Genomic DNA, 15755 nt, shown 5'->3' on the forward strand with positions numbered 1-15755 from the left:
CTTTCCAGGCGAAAACGAGGCGATACGTGGTCGCAATATGTCGTGCGAAGCGATGATTACGAAACTCTTGATAACGACGGGATTAGCGCGCCGCGAGAAATCCGCTGCAACTTGCTGCGGGTTGGAAACATCCGTGTGCATGTGTGATTCACCGCCAGTGTCTCAATATCTCAATTTCCGAGTCGTGCGCCGGGAAACAGATATTCTCGAGTTCCTCGTCGGAACTGCAAATATTACTCGGAGACCGTTGATACGCGGGAACGTGTCTGACCAACGAAACGTTCAATGCGTCGCACCCTTGAACAAATTACACTCCCGGAGGTGATCATCCTTCTGAGACAGGAATCCCTGCCGCGCGAGGTAAACGTCCCAATTATCGACACGTTACACGTCAAGCAAAATTCTACAATCGAGACTGGTCGAACCGCATTGTTCTTTATTTTTAACCCTCTGAGGGAAAAATATGTTCAGACTCTAGTCCAGACAACCCAGTACATTAGTACGAGAAAAAATATCCAAGTCTCTGGAAGGTTTAAGGAGAGAGTAAGGTCTGAGTAGAATGAAGTTCGAGTGGACAGACGATAATTGTGACTGTCAAGTTGCTCCCCTAGAAAAGGTTTCATTCTAAACTGCGTTTAAACTGTCCAGTTCGTGAAGGTCTTCGAGACAACGAGCTGTCCGTTGTGAAATCTGTCTTTGCTCTTCTGAGAAACCTTGTAAAGTCGGACATTAACAGCGTTAATCGTGCAACCTATTGCCTTGACGTGACCTCGGTGTCAAACGCTTCCGGCTTGCGGGGCGCACGCGAGCGCAAATGAATTCCCACGATGCTTTCACTGTGACCCGATACATCATTATCGGCGCACGAAGATCGCGATGTGATAAACGATGAACCGTCTAACGCGAGACGCGGTTCTAACGAACCGGTTGTCCGCCAGCGAAAGGCGCAATGATGGTCGCACGGTGTGTGCACGCATCTCAGGTGTCAGGTCGTAGTGTGATTTTTATCTAGAAAGAATGATTTTTTTCCACGAGCTTCTGCGACGATGTTGCTCACGTAACAGTTGCAGTTAGAGTAGCAGGCTTAGTACAATGTCTCTACCTTTAGAAGACAAATTCTTCTTCCTTCGTCGTGAAACATACTATAAATTTGTATTATTTCAGCCAAAGGAGAACAAATTTTAAATGTTATAAAATAGTGTAAGTTTCCGGGGACTATAAAGAATTGATGATCAACGTTGGTATCTTTTGTTATTATTTATTTCAATAATAATGAATATTTTTCGTAAAAATTGCTGTAATTGGTTCAATTTTGCTCTTCACTGTAAGCCAATTCAATAACACGAGTTGACAGAATTTAGTTTAGCCCTTGTATAACAGGAGAAGTACGTTTCACAATGTGCCCATCTTTGCTTGAGAGTCGAGTCACGAAGGAGCGACGGAAGATCATCGATTCATTCCACTTTCTACGCGATCGCCGATCGAGAATCTAAGAGATCCTTTCCCGTGGCCTGGGAGTGGCGTGGATGAAACCTGTCGGTTTAGAAACAATAAGCCTGTCTTCCTCTCGCGAAGTCTGATGTCTGACGAGTAGACGTTCGGCGGAGATGCGCCAGCATCCTTGACGAGCGAGTTTCTAATTTATGAAGGGAGAAACGGGCAGGTCAGAATCGCTAAGATCTTTCGGCAACGGGAGTTTTATCGTCGAAGGTCACTCCAAGCGCTGTTTAACAAGTTTGCAGACCTAGTTTAACCGAACCACGCGAATGGCGAACTCATTAGCAACGCCGAAGTCTAACTTATTAATGATACAGATAGTCCGCATATCTACTGCACAGTCGAAGCGCGTGGTCCACGAGCACTTTACTCCTGCACTCGGGACTATTCTCAAGATCATTCGAGTTCACTGCATCAATTAGACTACTTTAAAACATACACACTATGAGCACATCACAGGAAGGTGTTCGATATGGGTCGTATGAATTGGCAAAATGTCAATCAAGGATTTCGATGGACGCAGAGCCCATTGTGTTCATCCCCTAGATGCTTCAAACGTTCCAAAGGCTATAAACAACTCCACCCGTAAAGTTACATCCGCGTGTCCTCTCGAAAGTCTCCTCGATTTCCACTACAAACGTTTCTATTTCTATGAAAATTACAGAAGTGATCATTCTACGGCGCGAAACGACGAACAGAGTTTCGAAGTTTGATTTATACGTTGTTGTATCGTAGATCACCACCTCGTAGATCATTGTCTCGCTTAATAGACCGACATCTCCGAAGGACGATTATCGACGAACGAGCGTGTAAATCAAATCCGATGACCTTCGACCTTACATGTAATTTATTATACCGATCCATTACTCGGCCACGATGACAAGTCTCGCCCTAGAATAATTTATTGCGAGATATGATCGTCTAACGGCCGTCATTTTTATCCCCTTCCTTGATGTGAAAGTCACTGTTTGCCGCGATCGTGTCATAGGTCCCTTAGCACAAGCGTGAATAACTCAGGAGTCTGCAACCTATTCCAGCCATTTCCCTGTCAGGAACTCTTTGCTTTCAATCGGGACGTTTGTTTCTGTTAGGGAGGCATTTTCAATCCGCCCACATGGTCGTCTAGGAGGATATGCATGTCAGTGACTAGGCACTGGGGTCACGCCACTCATGTTCACTGGGTATACGTGTACCAGTAGTACAATCAACGACTGATCGAGCCGTTTGAGCTAAGATATCTTAACCCTCTGTCGCGACAAATTTATTTTACCTTTCAAAGATCATATTGCTTCTTGGTTACTTGTACGTTTATGAATGAATTGATATTTACTCTAAATTGTTAGATTCTTTATGTGAAACATTAATATTCTTTCTAACTTTCAATATTCTCTTACGATGTTTATTTTGACAATACGACTCGGAGAACCTCGCAGGACCTCGAAATACACGTAATAAAACTTAAAAGTAATAATAAATTTCGCAATTAGTGTATTGATTCCTACATAAATAATGAGTAAATCTAAAAGACTACTGAAAGTCTCCGTGACAACTTCCCCAAGATTTAAAAGAATTAATTTTTGTAACTGTTTTTTCAAATTTGGTTTCAGCAACAACAAAGGAGGTTCTTGGCAACGTGGGCAGAATTCCCAAAGGTCGAGCCCCAGCCCCAGTCGACGTCACCACACGCAGGAAGCAGCCGCGCCTCACACAGCTCCTGTTTCCGTAAGTATTTCATTCCCCCTCCGGAAATACGATTCTTTCTTTTATACTATATGCTCTCGATCGCTCGATTACGCCGCGCATACCCGAAACAATAATCGCTTCAATGATTGACCCGTCGAGCATGGGAGTGGTATCGATCAAACAAGTTAGAAACGGAGTCACCTACGTGTTCCTGTTCCTTATGTCAAACGCTATATTTCAACTTTCGAACGGGGAATACGTGGGCACCTCGGTCATTTCTATAGTAACGTCTCGAATTCTGGAGCTTAAAATTAGATATAAGGTAAGACTTCAAGTTCAAAAAAATCAATATGATCCTCAATTTAATTCTTCAGAATCAGTAATAAATTTAATCACGACATACTGTCAGACTATCAATGAATTACTAATCCATCGTTACATTTTATTGTTATTCGAATGATCACGGCACTCGCAAGGGGTAGAACGGTTTCAATTGTTTTAAACGTTTCAAGATCGCAGCTCCCACGGTTCCTGCCGTTAAAAGTTTCGCGGTCGATTCGCCGGTAGGCTTTCGCAACTTTCTTTCCCAAGGGGAAGTTCCGAGCTGCACTCTCAAACTTTTTAGTCGGCTTATAGCGTCCCGGCGCGGTCGATAATGCGTTTCTAAGTGCTTCCCGATTCCACCGAAATTATCACCGATTTTCTGAACCCATTCTCCAAGGCGAAACAATACGTCTTACTCCTCGATGAACTTCGAAATACGCATATAATTATCTCGTGAAAAGCGGCACGAGTGCCTTTAAAGTTGCTCCTTTAAAGAAGCCTTTTCGAGCGATTCTGAAAATATATATCCAGTGGATTTAAATCTGGGGAACTGGCACGTCGAATAATAGATCCTGCACGACTCGTACATCCATTAGAAATCGCTCGTTCAAGAAGTGTATGGACTACTCGACAGAAATGCGACGATGCATCGTCATGCATAAACTACAAGCGACCTGCAGCATCTAATGGCACATCTTCCAATAACTCGTACAATTGATTACGCAAGAAATTGACATAAGATTGACCTGTTAATCTCCCATCAAGCAAAACGGGACCAATCGCATTATCGTCAATTATCCCTGCCCCGTGCATTTACCCTGGAATCGTAACTGGTGACTTGATCGAAGCCACGTGAATTTTCTTTGGCCCTAATGACGATTATTATGAAAATTGACAGCCATTTCCTAGTTTGAATGCTTATCCATTAACTCATACATCAAATAGAGTAGTCTAACAAGGTTGAGCTATTTAAAGCAATCTCTGTAAAGTTCACTCGTGAAATTTTACGGAATTTGCTTGGAAACTTGGAAACAAGATCATAGTGACCATAGTTTATACGTATCTTGTTCATTGTTTCCGAGTCCTCAATTTTAATTACGATTGTCTACTGCAGCGTGTTGCGTGCGTTAGGTTATAGCTAACTTGCACGTCGAACTCTGCGAGAGCTAATAGCTTCGTCAGGAATTCTAAATCAGGGGAACATTGGGGACCGTTTGCATAACGATCCCAATTAATATCACGACCAGTGTGATGAATTGCCGCAAGGAACTGTTCTGTTTGCGGTACCCGGGCGACCGTTGCAGATAAATCCGCAAACCAGCAACAATGCGACAGTTAGTCGGATAAAACAACATTCTCGGGATTAATTAAGCTGACCCCAAGCGTCGCCGCTAGACCTCAGTTACCAAGTTTGTTCAAGAAACTCGGAAGAGACGCGGTTCTAAGGTACCACCACCACTTCTCCCCCTCACCTCGTGCACTTTTTCCTCTGAGAGCGTTTACCGAGGATTCGTGGAACGACGAACGCGTTAACAAAGTGCATTCTAATACCGTTTTTGTAAAACGAGATATATACATATCTGAGAAAATATTACGCAAATGAATAGCTCAGATGCTATTCCATAGTGGCCAGGATGAATCACATAATGAAGCAACGCATGGAAAAGAAGAAAATTGCTTATCGGAAAGATGACTCAATTTTAAATCGTGCTGTCGTGTGCATAGAGAAATGCATCGTTAGGAGAACGTTATAAGGAAATCGGTTAGCATTGCAAGCTCAGAAAAATAGTCTTTATAAATATGAAATTCAAGACAAAGTGTTACATCTTCTCCCCATCACGAACATCCAAATACTTAAATTCCATTCGCCGATTAATCTAGTCAGACAATTTTGACGACCAGTTCCCAGCGCTGCGCGCGTAACGAAGTCGACGAGGTAGCTTGAATACCCGAGCATTACGTAATCGTTTCGAATTACGAAAATCCCCGGGGATGAAATATTTCAGGGCGCGCGGCAGCAGACACTGCCAGCTCGTTTCTCGACGCTCCTGTGGGAAGTCACGTCGCGGGTACGATAACGTATCTAAGATTTGCATCGCCGCAGGGAATTCCACGGTCTCACGGAACGGACACGGAATGCGCCGTCGTTCGCGTCAATGCGCCTCGAAAGGCACGGATCGCGAATGCTCTGGATCTCGATCTCGATCCGCGTTTGTCCCCGCAGACCGTCGAACTCGAGCCGGAAACGTCCGCCCCGTGATTCTCCAATACGGAAACCGAATCCCGACCGTTCCAGTGTCGTTTGAGGTTTCTTTCCCGCGACCGTAACCCATGACGCTGGATGCGAATATAATGGGTCACGGAGCGACGAACGGTGACGTTCCGAATACGAAAATCCTGGTCAAAACAAACCTGAAGTATAGATTTTAGCTGCAAGCAAAATTACTTTTCGTTCTCGTGCACGTAGTCCCTAAATGCACAACGTGCGATTGTCATCTTCCAAATATCTGGGAAGAATTAATAAAATTTTACCAGTGTCTACCTACTACGTACTATTCACTCAAGGGTCATATGTATCACTCCCTTTGGAACAGAACAATTTTTCCTTGTTTCCGACACTCAGCGTCGATCAATCGAGAGGGTCGTATTCTTCTCAACGACAACTCCTGTTCACATGTGTCACAAATGGCGCTTCAGAAATCGAACCAATTGGGGCTAGAGGTTCTGTCATATCCACGTTCAAACCTTTCGTCCACAGTCTACTACTTTTTCTAGCATCTCGATAACTTTTTACGGGAAACGATTTTTCACGACCAGGCCACCGTGGAAAGGTGGGAGCGACAGGAGAATTCAAAGATTTCATCGAGTTGAGAAAACCTAGATCCTATAATAGCGAGATCACTAACTCGAATGGTTTCTACTTTAGATTCTAAAGTCTGTTCTTGAATTATCCATACTTAATCGAACTCAGAGATTAAATACGAAAACTAATATCTGGACAACATATATTGTACGATATGTAACCTCAGTTACTTTTGCCTCCAAATCGATTACACCTCACATTAGATATAACAAACTGTGTTATCGTACAGTTATCTTACAATTTCAAAGTCAGCTGTCATTTCCTAGGAAATTCTGGAACACTTGCCCCTAGTGACGCTATTATACTGCAGTTACCTGTTTCCTTCCTCTTATCTTCCGGTCGACATGTGTTGCACTTGCTTATGCACATATCGTTTTTTCTTTTCTTTTCTTTGAATATTTTTCTTACACAAACCACAGTATTTCGTCCACAAAATATTTCTTTTCAAAGCCAAACCGTCACAAAAAAGTACCAGAAAATATATTTAGAGATAAAAAGTGCGACTATAAAGGATCGAAAAACACTGGTGTATACACTGGCCACACGAATCAAAGGTGTCAAATTTATCCAAGAATCGTTTGAATATGATACAATTGATCATAAATTTACAATTAAATTTGTTCCAGTCCATTTAATTAGTCTTTTCGAAAACTCAATACTTATTTAAATATTGTGGAATATTCATACCCATTTAATTTTACTTAAAAATCAATATTAGCCCCGTGTTCGATTAGTTACTGAAACGTATACGCTCCTCGCAGTCAAAGGGTTAATGAAGCAGAGAATCGCGGAATTAATGACTAGCTGGATAAACAATAAAACTCGTCAAATTGGCCTCCTTAATATAATCATCGAATCCGTGACACGGTTTATAACACCTGGCTACGGTTACATCTAATTGTCAGATAAATGCTTGTCCCTGGCGACGGTAACCTGTGCACAAACGTGAGAGATATAGCCAATTCGACACGGCATTGTTACAGGCGATGTTAACGAACCAGTATGCACTGTCGTTACTGTGAATGATGCATGTAGGTCGACACTAACACCGACGCGATGCACACCTCTAGTCAAACGCAATAATGTAATCGATACATTAGCACGCTCCGATTATATATCGAGTGTAATCGAAGCCGTTAATGAAATTCCGTGGACCGTCTCCACTGGTTTTTTCGTGAAAAACATCGGTTTCAATTTCATCTGCCCGAAAGCATTCGTGCAGTTCGCGCGGCGATGCACTTTTACCGTATTTAATTAATGTGGTACGTGCACACGCGCGTGGATACAGTTGCGCTACTCAAAATAATTAAAATATCACCTCAAACGACTTTATCACGCCGCAAGGTGTCCAATACATTAAAAGCTCCAATGTATAACACCGGGTGATTCGGAAAACTGGGGCGAACCACTTATCTCTTCTAAATGAGGGCACACAAAAAATTAGCAGTGGAAAATGTTGGTCGGCCCGACGAGGTCTCTGCGTTGCTCTAATCATATTTTTCCCACGAATGTAACCACGCATCTGTGAAACGCAGTTGCAATTTTTTTAATTCTACGAAACCACTTTTCTCGGGGATAAATCGATTTATCTTGTTATTTTGATTATACAATATACTGTTTTCATCCTTAACAACAGAAACGAATTTCTCAAATTAGTCAAGATATTAATGAAGTATAACATGCTAAATAAATTATAACCAAAGTTTAATCATTGACGTGGTCACTAATAACTTCGTAGTTGATGAGACCTTAAATAAAGTAATTAAAGAAAAAAATGTACTGTTTCTAAAATCATGTAGAGCGAATTAGTAAAATTGAAAAGATGTCAGCGCAGGTTATCGATATCATTGAAACGTTCGAAAGTAATTGTCATAGCTACTCGTACGCAGCAGCAATGCACTCGCATTTGTGTGCATTCAAGCTCGTGGCTGAGACGTTACAGGGGTCGACTATTATTCATTCGACCGTTCTATCGTCTACCGGTTCCGAAGAGGAAATTACGAATCGCGTGTCTAGCGGATTCAACGTCTGACGTTCATCCTTGAAAATAATTTTCCGACGTGCTCCCTCCAGGATTTAGCGACCTTCTTGATTGATGTTTAATTGCCTAGGCTGAAAATGATCGATGTCAGAATCTTAAACGGCCTTCGGGGACAGTTATTTATTAACCATGGGTCGATTGCCGGATGACATTTCATTGAAGACTCTCGAGATTAAAATACGCAACTTTTCAGCTGGTGCACCATTAACAGTTACCGTTTTCAATTTTATCCGATACAGGCAGTTCGACTGATATTAAAGTAATCAGTGATTACTAATCACAAATGAGGTGCAAGATTTCGTTACTTCTACAAATTGATTTTGAAATTATCGTACTCCTCTCTTCTAACATCTTTAGAGAGATATTGCCGTAAGTTGAGTAAAAAAAAACTGCAATTTTTCAATTTAGTGAAACCTGACTTTCTAACCGTCGCATTTATCATTGCCATTAAGTTTCTTCAATTCTTATCATTTATATTCCACGAAAATGATACGAGCCATTGAGCTTCAATGAGTGATTTGTATTTTTACAAATGGCTATTAATCACAGCTGTTTCGCACGATCGCATCGCGCAGATTGCTGGATCAGGAACGAATCACCAAACGCGTATCGATCGACCGGCACATCCGTTTCGGAGTTAAATCAGAATTTCTTCCACTGGAGTAAATTAACTAAATGTGTCATAGATTGCCGCTCCTAGGATTCATTCCAATGCACCAAAATTGTACGGATGAATAATTCGGTGTCGACCTCGGTAGTCTCCCAATTATCGGCGCCCTGGGCACGTTAGGTTCCGAGTGTATGTAGGTTAAAGCCTCTGCCAGGTACATGCAAATGCTCTCAGACTGTTAATTAAGGTTTGACGCGGCTCAAAAATTCTGCCACGCTCGGAAACTCGGTTCTATTATAGATCGATGCTTTACAGCCGTCATTTATGATCCCTTCGATCGATACTTAGCATTACAGCGTAGGGACAGTTTATGACAGTTTTCTTTGTCGTAGTTGACAATAATTATCGAGCTATAAGAATCAGTAGATGGACAAATTGGAAAATGTTAAGTTATGACGCATGAAATGTCTGTTTTTCTCTAGGGGTAAGACAAACTTTGGAACTCTAACATGGAGGCATGCTTGCATGCAAAGTTTGCAGAAATTTTATTATAGAGTGACTCTTCCAAAATTCTACTGTAGTCACAATCCACATATGACTAAGAAGATTAATGTTTTTAGATAAGTAAGGCAATTAGAGCAATTGTTCAGGCAATTAGAGTATGTTATTGTAATTAGTTACATCTGTAGAATGATCGAGTTAATGTTAATGTTAATGTTAAATGTTTAATGTTTCATCAGGACCAACGTCTCCTTTTCTAGCGATGCTCATCGCTTGCTGGCCACACTGTGTACGATGCAACGCGTTTGAGCTCCAATGAAATGCATCCGTGCAATTGTTCCAATTTAGGGAATCCCTGGTGTAGAGGGCGGACAGGTCGGCGCAACAGAATATCGATCGCCGTCGTAACCAACTTCCGGTTTCGTAAACGAGCTCGGACCGCATTTCTGTCCACAGCGGCGTTTCTAAAGGGAGGTCGAAAAGTCACTTGACTCCTCGAGGACGAGCATTGTCCGCGTCATAGGGCGCACGGCGAAGGAATTCAGCGCACCGAAATGTCTCGATGCCATTGTCTCGTTCTCTTAATTACAAACGACCGCTTCGCTAGATTCTACTTCCGTTTATTTGCCTTCACGCTTCCCTCCTCTTTCCACTCAGCCTCTAGAGAGATCTTGACAACCAATACGCTTTTCCTGGATTTTACGCATTATACTGCGAATCGTCTGGCTTGCCAGAAACATCCACCACGTATTCGATATCGAATTTCGATGGCTGTACTTTGGTGTCGGTGGATTGGATCACATTAAGGGATACGTATTTTTTTCAGCTACTTAGACTGGAGCTTTAAGGATGAAACTTCAGAAAGTGGATGACGAGAAAGGAAAACGGCTTAGACTAATGCTGTGTCAAGCAGATGGCTAATCTTGAAATACTGCAGTGGGGTACTCCATTCACTGTTTTTCTTTTAGCTATTTTTAAAAGATGCCGGCTCTTTGTCATTTATTCTTTTGACAAAGAAAGATCTATAGGTTTTAGCTTGTTTGATATGGTTGTCATATTTATTAGCACGTGTAACTCTACTTTTGCTTATTTTTATGTTTCTCAGAGTGCTGTTAATAGGATCAAGGGTCAATTTCATGGTCAGTTCTTCTAGTAAAAAAGAATCGTCTTTGCTGTTTAGGATAAGCCGAGTAGGATCTATTAAGACGTGAACTCGTTACCACCAACCTAACAGGACACGTAAAAAATTGCAAAGTATCTAATTAAGAAATAGACGGCTCTCTAACTCTAGCACATTGAAAGAATACGAGGGAATCGAGGCGAGAACCGCGAAAAATATTTTACAGCGTTGAATATGCATAGTTCACGCGAGCATTCGTGCTGAGCTTTAATTAAAACTATTCATTAAGGCCGGCTCCAGAACCACGATGGCATCGTTGCGCTCTGTAATCTTTCCAAGTGCGCGCGCTGGTGTATCGAGATAAATTCAAAAACTCGATCGTAGACACGAGAACGGTAAAGCAGACCACGAAACTGGACGAAACGGAATCATAATGAAAATACATATTGGCTTTTGTCTCGGTTGGTTGTGTGCACAGCCGTCCATTCGAATTCAAATTTATAAACGTCCATGTCGCTGAATTTCGGATACAAAACAAATTCGGCCACCCGGAAAATATTCATTGACAGTGTTTGCTTCTGTTGCGGTTGGCCGCGATACGTGATTCAGATTTGCGGGTTGAATCACCCACCAAAATGAGAAACACATTCTCTGGTTCGTTTCACGAAGTAGTTGCGTTTTGCGTTCGTTGATTCTCGAAACTGTGGAAAGGCGTGTCTGCGATTGTAAAACTGTCTCAAAAGAGATATTGGGTAAAGAACATGGATTTGCTAAAGTTAACAATATTAAATAAAACAAAAAAAAAAGAGTAGGCCCATAAAGGGTTAAAAAGGAATGAAGAACAATAATTCCTTTATATAAAAAAAAACGTATGACAGCAAAATGAGAAGTTAAAGCAAAGAATAGAAATATTTGGATTACCGCTCGAAGATTTAAATGCTTCGAAATCGTTGTTAGAATTCGCTAAACCTGAAAATTCATAAAAATGTCGCAACTTTTCTTATTCTGATTGTGACCTAAATTCTCGTTGGAAACGCACTTAAACTTTCTTACAGTGCCACCTTGGAGCAGAGAAGGAGCTCCTCGAAGGAACGAGTGCGCCCCGAGCGAGGGAACGATATTTTAAAAATAATTGGATCGCCTTTTTTATTCCGGTTTGTCGCGCAACAATAATTGAGTGTCGCGTGAGTAACAGTGGACGGACGTGCGTTTTATTAAAACATTAAAATACAGTGTGTAAACCGTCGCTTCAGTGGTCGGGTCTTAATTAGCAAAACGTCGTAACGGCCAAGGAGACGGCCGCAGATATAATCAACCTTTGTGGCACTGTGCCCATTTGCAACCCCCTTCATTTCCGCGCTGCAACAGCCAGCGCAGGCAGCAAACCACGGCGAAATCATTGCGACACACGCAGATTTTCGATCGTTACACTTGGCAATGGAGAAACTGTCCCGATACGGCAATCAGTTTCACGCAATTAACTCCGCCGACGATACGACAACGAATTATCGGTCTCTCTTTGCTCGTTTTGTTTATCTCGATTAGCAAGTGAATCGATGGCTGGAACGACGTCGCCGTGATGCATTGCACAAAATTTTCAGGCCGCATTAAATATCGACAATTCGTTTTGTAAAAAAAAAATAAAAATTTTGGTGAGGCTCCAGAGTACACGATTGATTTAACAGATCGTGAGATGAAAATGGAAATCACACTCCAAATACTCTGTTATTAACATATTATGCTTAATATACAATAATACAATATCATTTCCAGCTCTCGGTTTAATACCCAACATATCAATTACATAAACATGTATTCCATTATTTCAACAATTAGTCGATCGTTAAATCGGAAACACTCGAGAAGCAGTATCTCATCGTATCGCAAATTCGCAATGCAACGCGTTCGATACGATCTACATCCCGTTGTTTGGCATGCTCGGCAACAAGAAATATCGAACGCAAACGCAAATATGGGGGTAGTATCACAGACGGGAATAATATAAAAAATAATCCGTGTCCCACTTATGAAATAATTCGCTAACAAGATACTGCATCGAATATTCTGCTATTATAGACCCGTTTCGATAAGCGTGTCCAGATACACGGTTGATCAAAGGCGTTCGTGCGTATCGAATCATGGGAACGATCGACTAGATCGCAGCTTTCCCGCGTGGGGTTATCGTTGGGTTATTACATCTAGCATTTCGATCGAAGCTTCGCACATTTATGCCCCGCAAGCGTGTAAAATAATTCTGTTTATGTTTCCGTTGCAGCCGTTGCACGATCAACGCTTGGGCGCGTACCCTGGTAAGGAGAAAAGACGAATTCCTGGGCTGAGCAAGGCGCAGAGGCGTATCAAAGCGTCGAGCACGCCGGCGCTCTTAGATCGTGAAGTGGAAAGGTGAGTTATTTTTGAATGAAAGTTATAATTCATTGAGTCCCGGAAAGTATCACGGTAGTGATTTTATCGACGTTCAAACCTCCCTCTCGTTTCTATCTTACAAGTCGTTCTCCTGTGTCGCCCGCTGTATGTTTAAAAGTGCTCCCTTTTCCCGAAGTTGGATATCGGACGTGAAGTACTTCGTGACGTTCTAGAAATTTTCGAAAAGTCAAAAAGATTCTCCATTTTCAATCAAATACTCGGTTTGACCGAAAAAATATTTCATCTGCAACACCCTCGTACATATTGCTGACGTTGCCATATTGAAATGTCTCTCGGAAGTGAAGCAATATAAATAATTATATAAAGCGTTACGTAAGCAAGTGCGTGGCTCTCGGAATCGACACGTTGGTGGTTTGCGTTTCTTCGGGGTGTGTTTGTCCTCTCCTTCCACTTTCCGTCGTCTTGTCTCGTACAAACATCTGGGGTTGTGCGTGATAAGTTATGAAACCTGTCTGTTTCGTGCCTGGTGGGCTTTGCGCAAAGATTTTCCTATTTCAGGGAGCCGTATTTGCCTCGGACAAAAAAAAATATTGTACAGGCAAATATTAAAAGGATAGAGTCGACCTCCCTCGCGCGAAGTAAATAGGACGGTTGACGAATTTATTTTTGGAACAAATTTACAAGATATATCAAAATATAACGTTTCGACGATAGCAATAATAATATTGATTTCATCGTACTGCGTGTGACAGAGTACGGGGATCGAGCCACAAGCCAAGGCCGTACAAAGAGCAGAATAATAAGCGGGATGCGACATAAATTACTGTTACGAAACCTAATTGTGAAGATTAGCTCGTCGACCTCTGCATAATAATAATTACAATTCATAAACATTGTAGTTCGAGCTTTATTAAAACGTTCCCAACAGTTGAGTGTTGAAGTGGTAAATCGAAACAGAAAGTTGGAGACGAAAGAGAATTACGTAGAGGATCAACATTATTAATTAAAATTGATCATGCTACGTTGATAACAAATGAAATCTTAATATTACAAAAGTATTACACACCCAATTTGAGGCGAAGAGAAAAACTGGAGAAGACAGCTCGAAACAGGTGCTCGAAAACAGTGAAGGCAGAACTGTTAGAAAAAAGTGTAGCATTGCGAGGGAACAAAAATATCAATCATTATTTTTGAACGTGTCATCGGGAATTTTGAAAGCTCGCTGTCTTCCTTATCGAGGGAAAAAATGTCGCTCGCCAAAACCGGTGATTCCAGTTGGCGAGGTTATCGACAACGTCGACGAGACGATATCGATGGGGGAGGGGCTAAAAATAGTTCCAAAAAAAAAAACGGTTCATCGAAGAGCAGGGAATAGATCAAAGGTCCCGAGTTGATCGCGTCCAGGTTCGTTTGAAGTGCATCCTCCTGCTTTCCAGCTTTCCATCGTGACCTCTTGATCCCCTCGGCGTGTCTCGCAGCCGGGGTTGTTTGCCGGGAGAGGCAAGAATAAAGACGTTATTTCGAATGACCCGTCTCGGGTTCCATCGACTTTGTACCTAGGCGAACATTCATCCGGTCGTTGCTCTAATTACGAGGTGAATAGAAAATCTCTCGCGACATTCTCTTTAGTTTCACGGAAGGCCCTTCGCTTCCGGTTCGTTTCACGCCGAGACCTTTGCTTCTTCATATCTCGCGAAAAAGTCGCTGTTCTTCGGTTGGCTTGAAACATTTAATCGCACTAACTTTAATCACGGCCCGTGTGCCTTTTAATTGTGCGACTTCTGTACGCTATAATTTCCAGGGGACAATATAATTTCTGGTTAGAAGTATTCCTTTGCTTCTAGTTTCCTCGTTAAAGGATTTGTCTCTCGGTAATTCGGGGACGAAACTCTGCTGCTTCTTACTTAATATTTATCAAAAAGTTCCTCGTTGGCTTGCAAAAATTAACTCAATTTGAGAAACCTTCTGTATTAATGAATTTGTCTTACATTTATACACACAGATGAATATTTTTAAAAACCTGACTTTCACCCTTAAATAAAACCACCCTCGTATTTTTGATTCATGTATTTATAAACACTTAGACTGATAGATACTTCTTAATTTTAGGTATGCATTAGAGAAGTGCTTCTTTTAAAAATTTGCCAGTCGTCTGCAGAATTCGAAAGCAGTTCGTGGCTTCTTTTACAAGCTTGTCGCAGTTTCATCGAGCGCGCAACAACTTAGCGGAACGTTAATTTTCTCCGCTCCGAAACTTTTCGGGACTCGGCCGTTCCGACGATGAAACGTAGCTCGACATTATTCTAATTTGAAGTTACAGGAAACAGTAAGTTCCCCTTTCTTGGCTTCATCATGGTCGCGTCGCTTCACTTTCGCTTCGTTTAACGCCGCAAAGTTCCTCTCGCTTGCGCACGAACGTTCCCGCGTTCGAAATCCTGTCTCGAAGACAACGAGGCGAATTCGAAGGATAGAAGGAAACGTTGTTTGGATCCAATTAAAAGTTTCCGTAATCTCGAGATTTCGATGCGATTGTAAATCAATGTCTTCGGCGCCGGGCTTTTAAACGATTACTTTTTCGGGATTGAAATTTTCCATTCGAGCGCTAATCCTCGTTCCACGATCGACTACTTCTCTCTATTTACCACGATTACCTAAAATCGTTTTCCATCGACCTAAATCGCCCCGAAACTTTTTCCTCGATGTTACGTTCATCACGGGACGATTTAAGCGG

The 15755-nt window shown here is 41.9% G+C and overlaps 1 protein-coding gene across 5 annotated transcripts in view; it reads left to right on the forward strand.

Moving 5' to 3' along the window:
• LOC128872686 (uncharacterized) overlaps positions 1-15755 on the forward strand; it is a 158391-nt gene that overhangs the window by 125912 nt on the left and 16724 nt on the right. For all 5 annotated transcript variants that reach the window (XM_054115634.1, XM_054115635.1, XM_054115632.1 and 2 more), the window contains 2 exons: positions 3105-3219; positions 12915-13042. In XM_054115634.1, the coding sequence (XP_053971609.1) occupies positions 3105-3219; positions 12915-13042 (243 nt within the window). The remainder of the gene's footprint in view (positions 1-3104; positions 3220-12914; positions 13043-15755) is intronic.

Source organism: Hylaeus volcanicus, chromosome 2, assembly GCF_026283585.1.
Source record: "Hylaeus volcanicus isolate JK05 chromosome 2, UHH_iyHylVolc1.0_haploid, whole genome shotgun sequence".
Classification (NCBI taxonomy): Eukaryota; Metazoa; Arthropoda; class Insecta; order Hymenoptera; family Colletidae; genus Hylaeus; species Hylaeus volcanicus.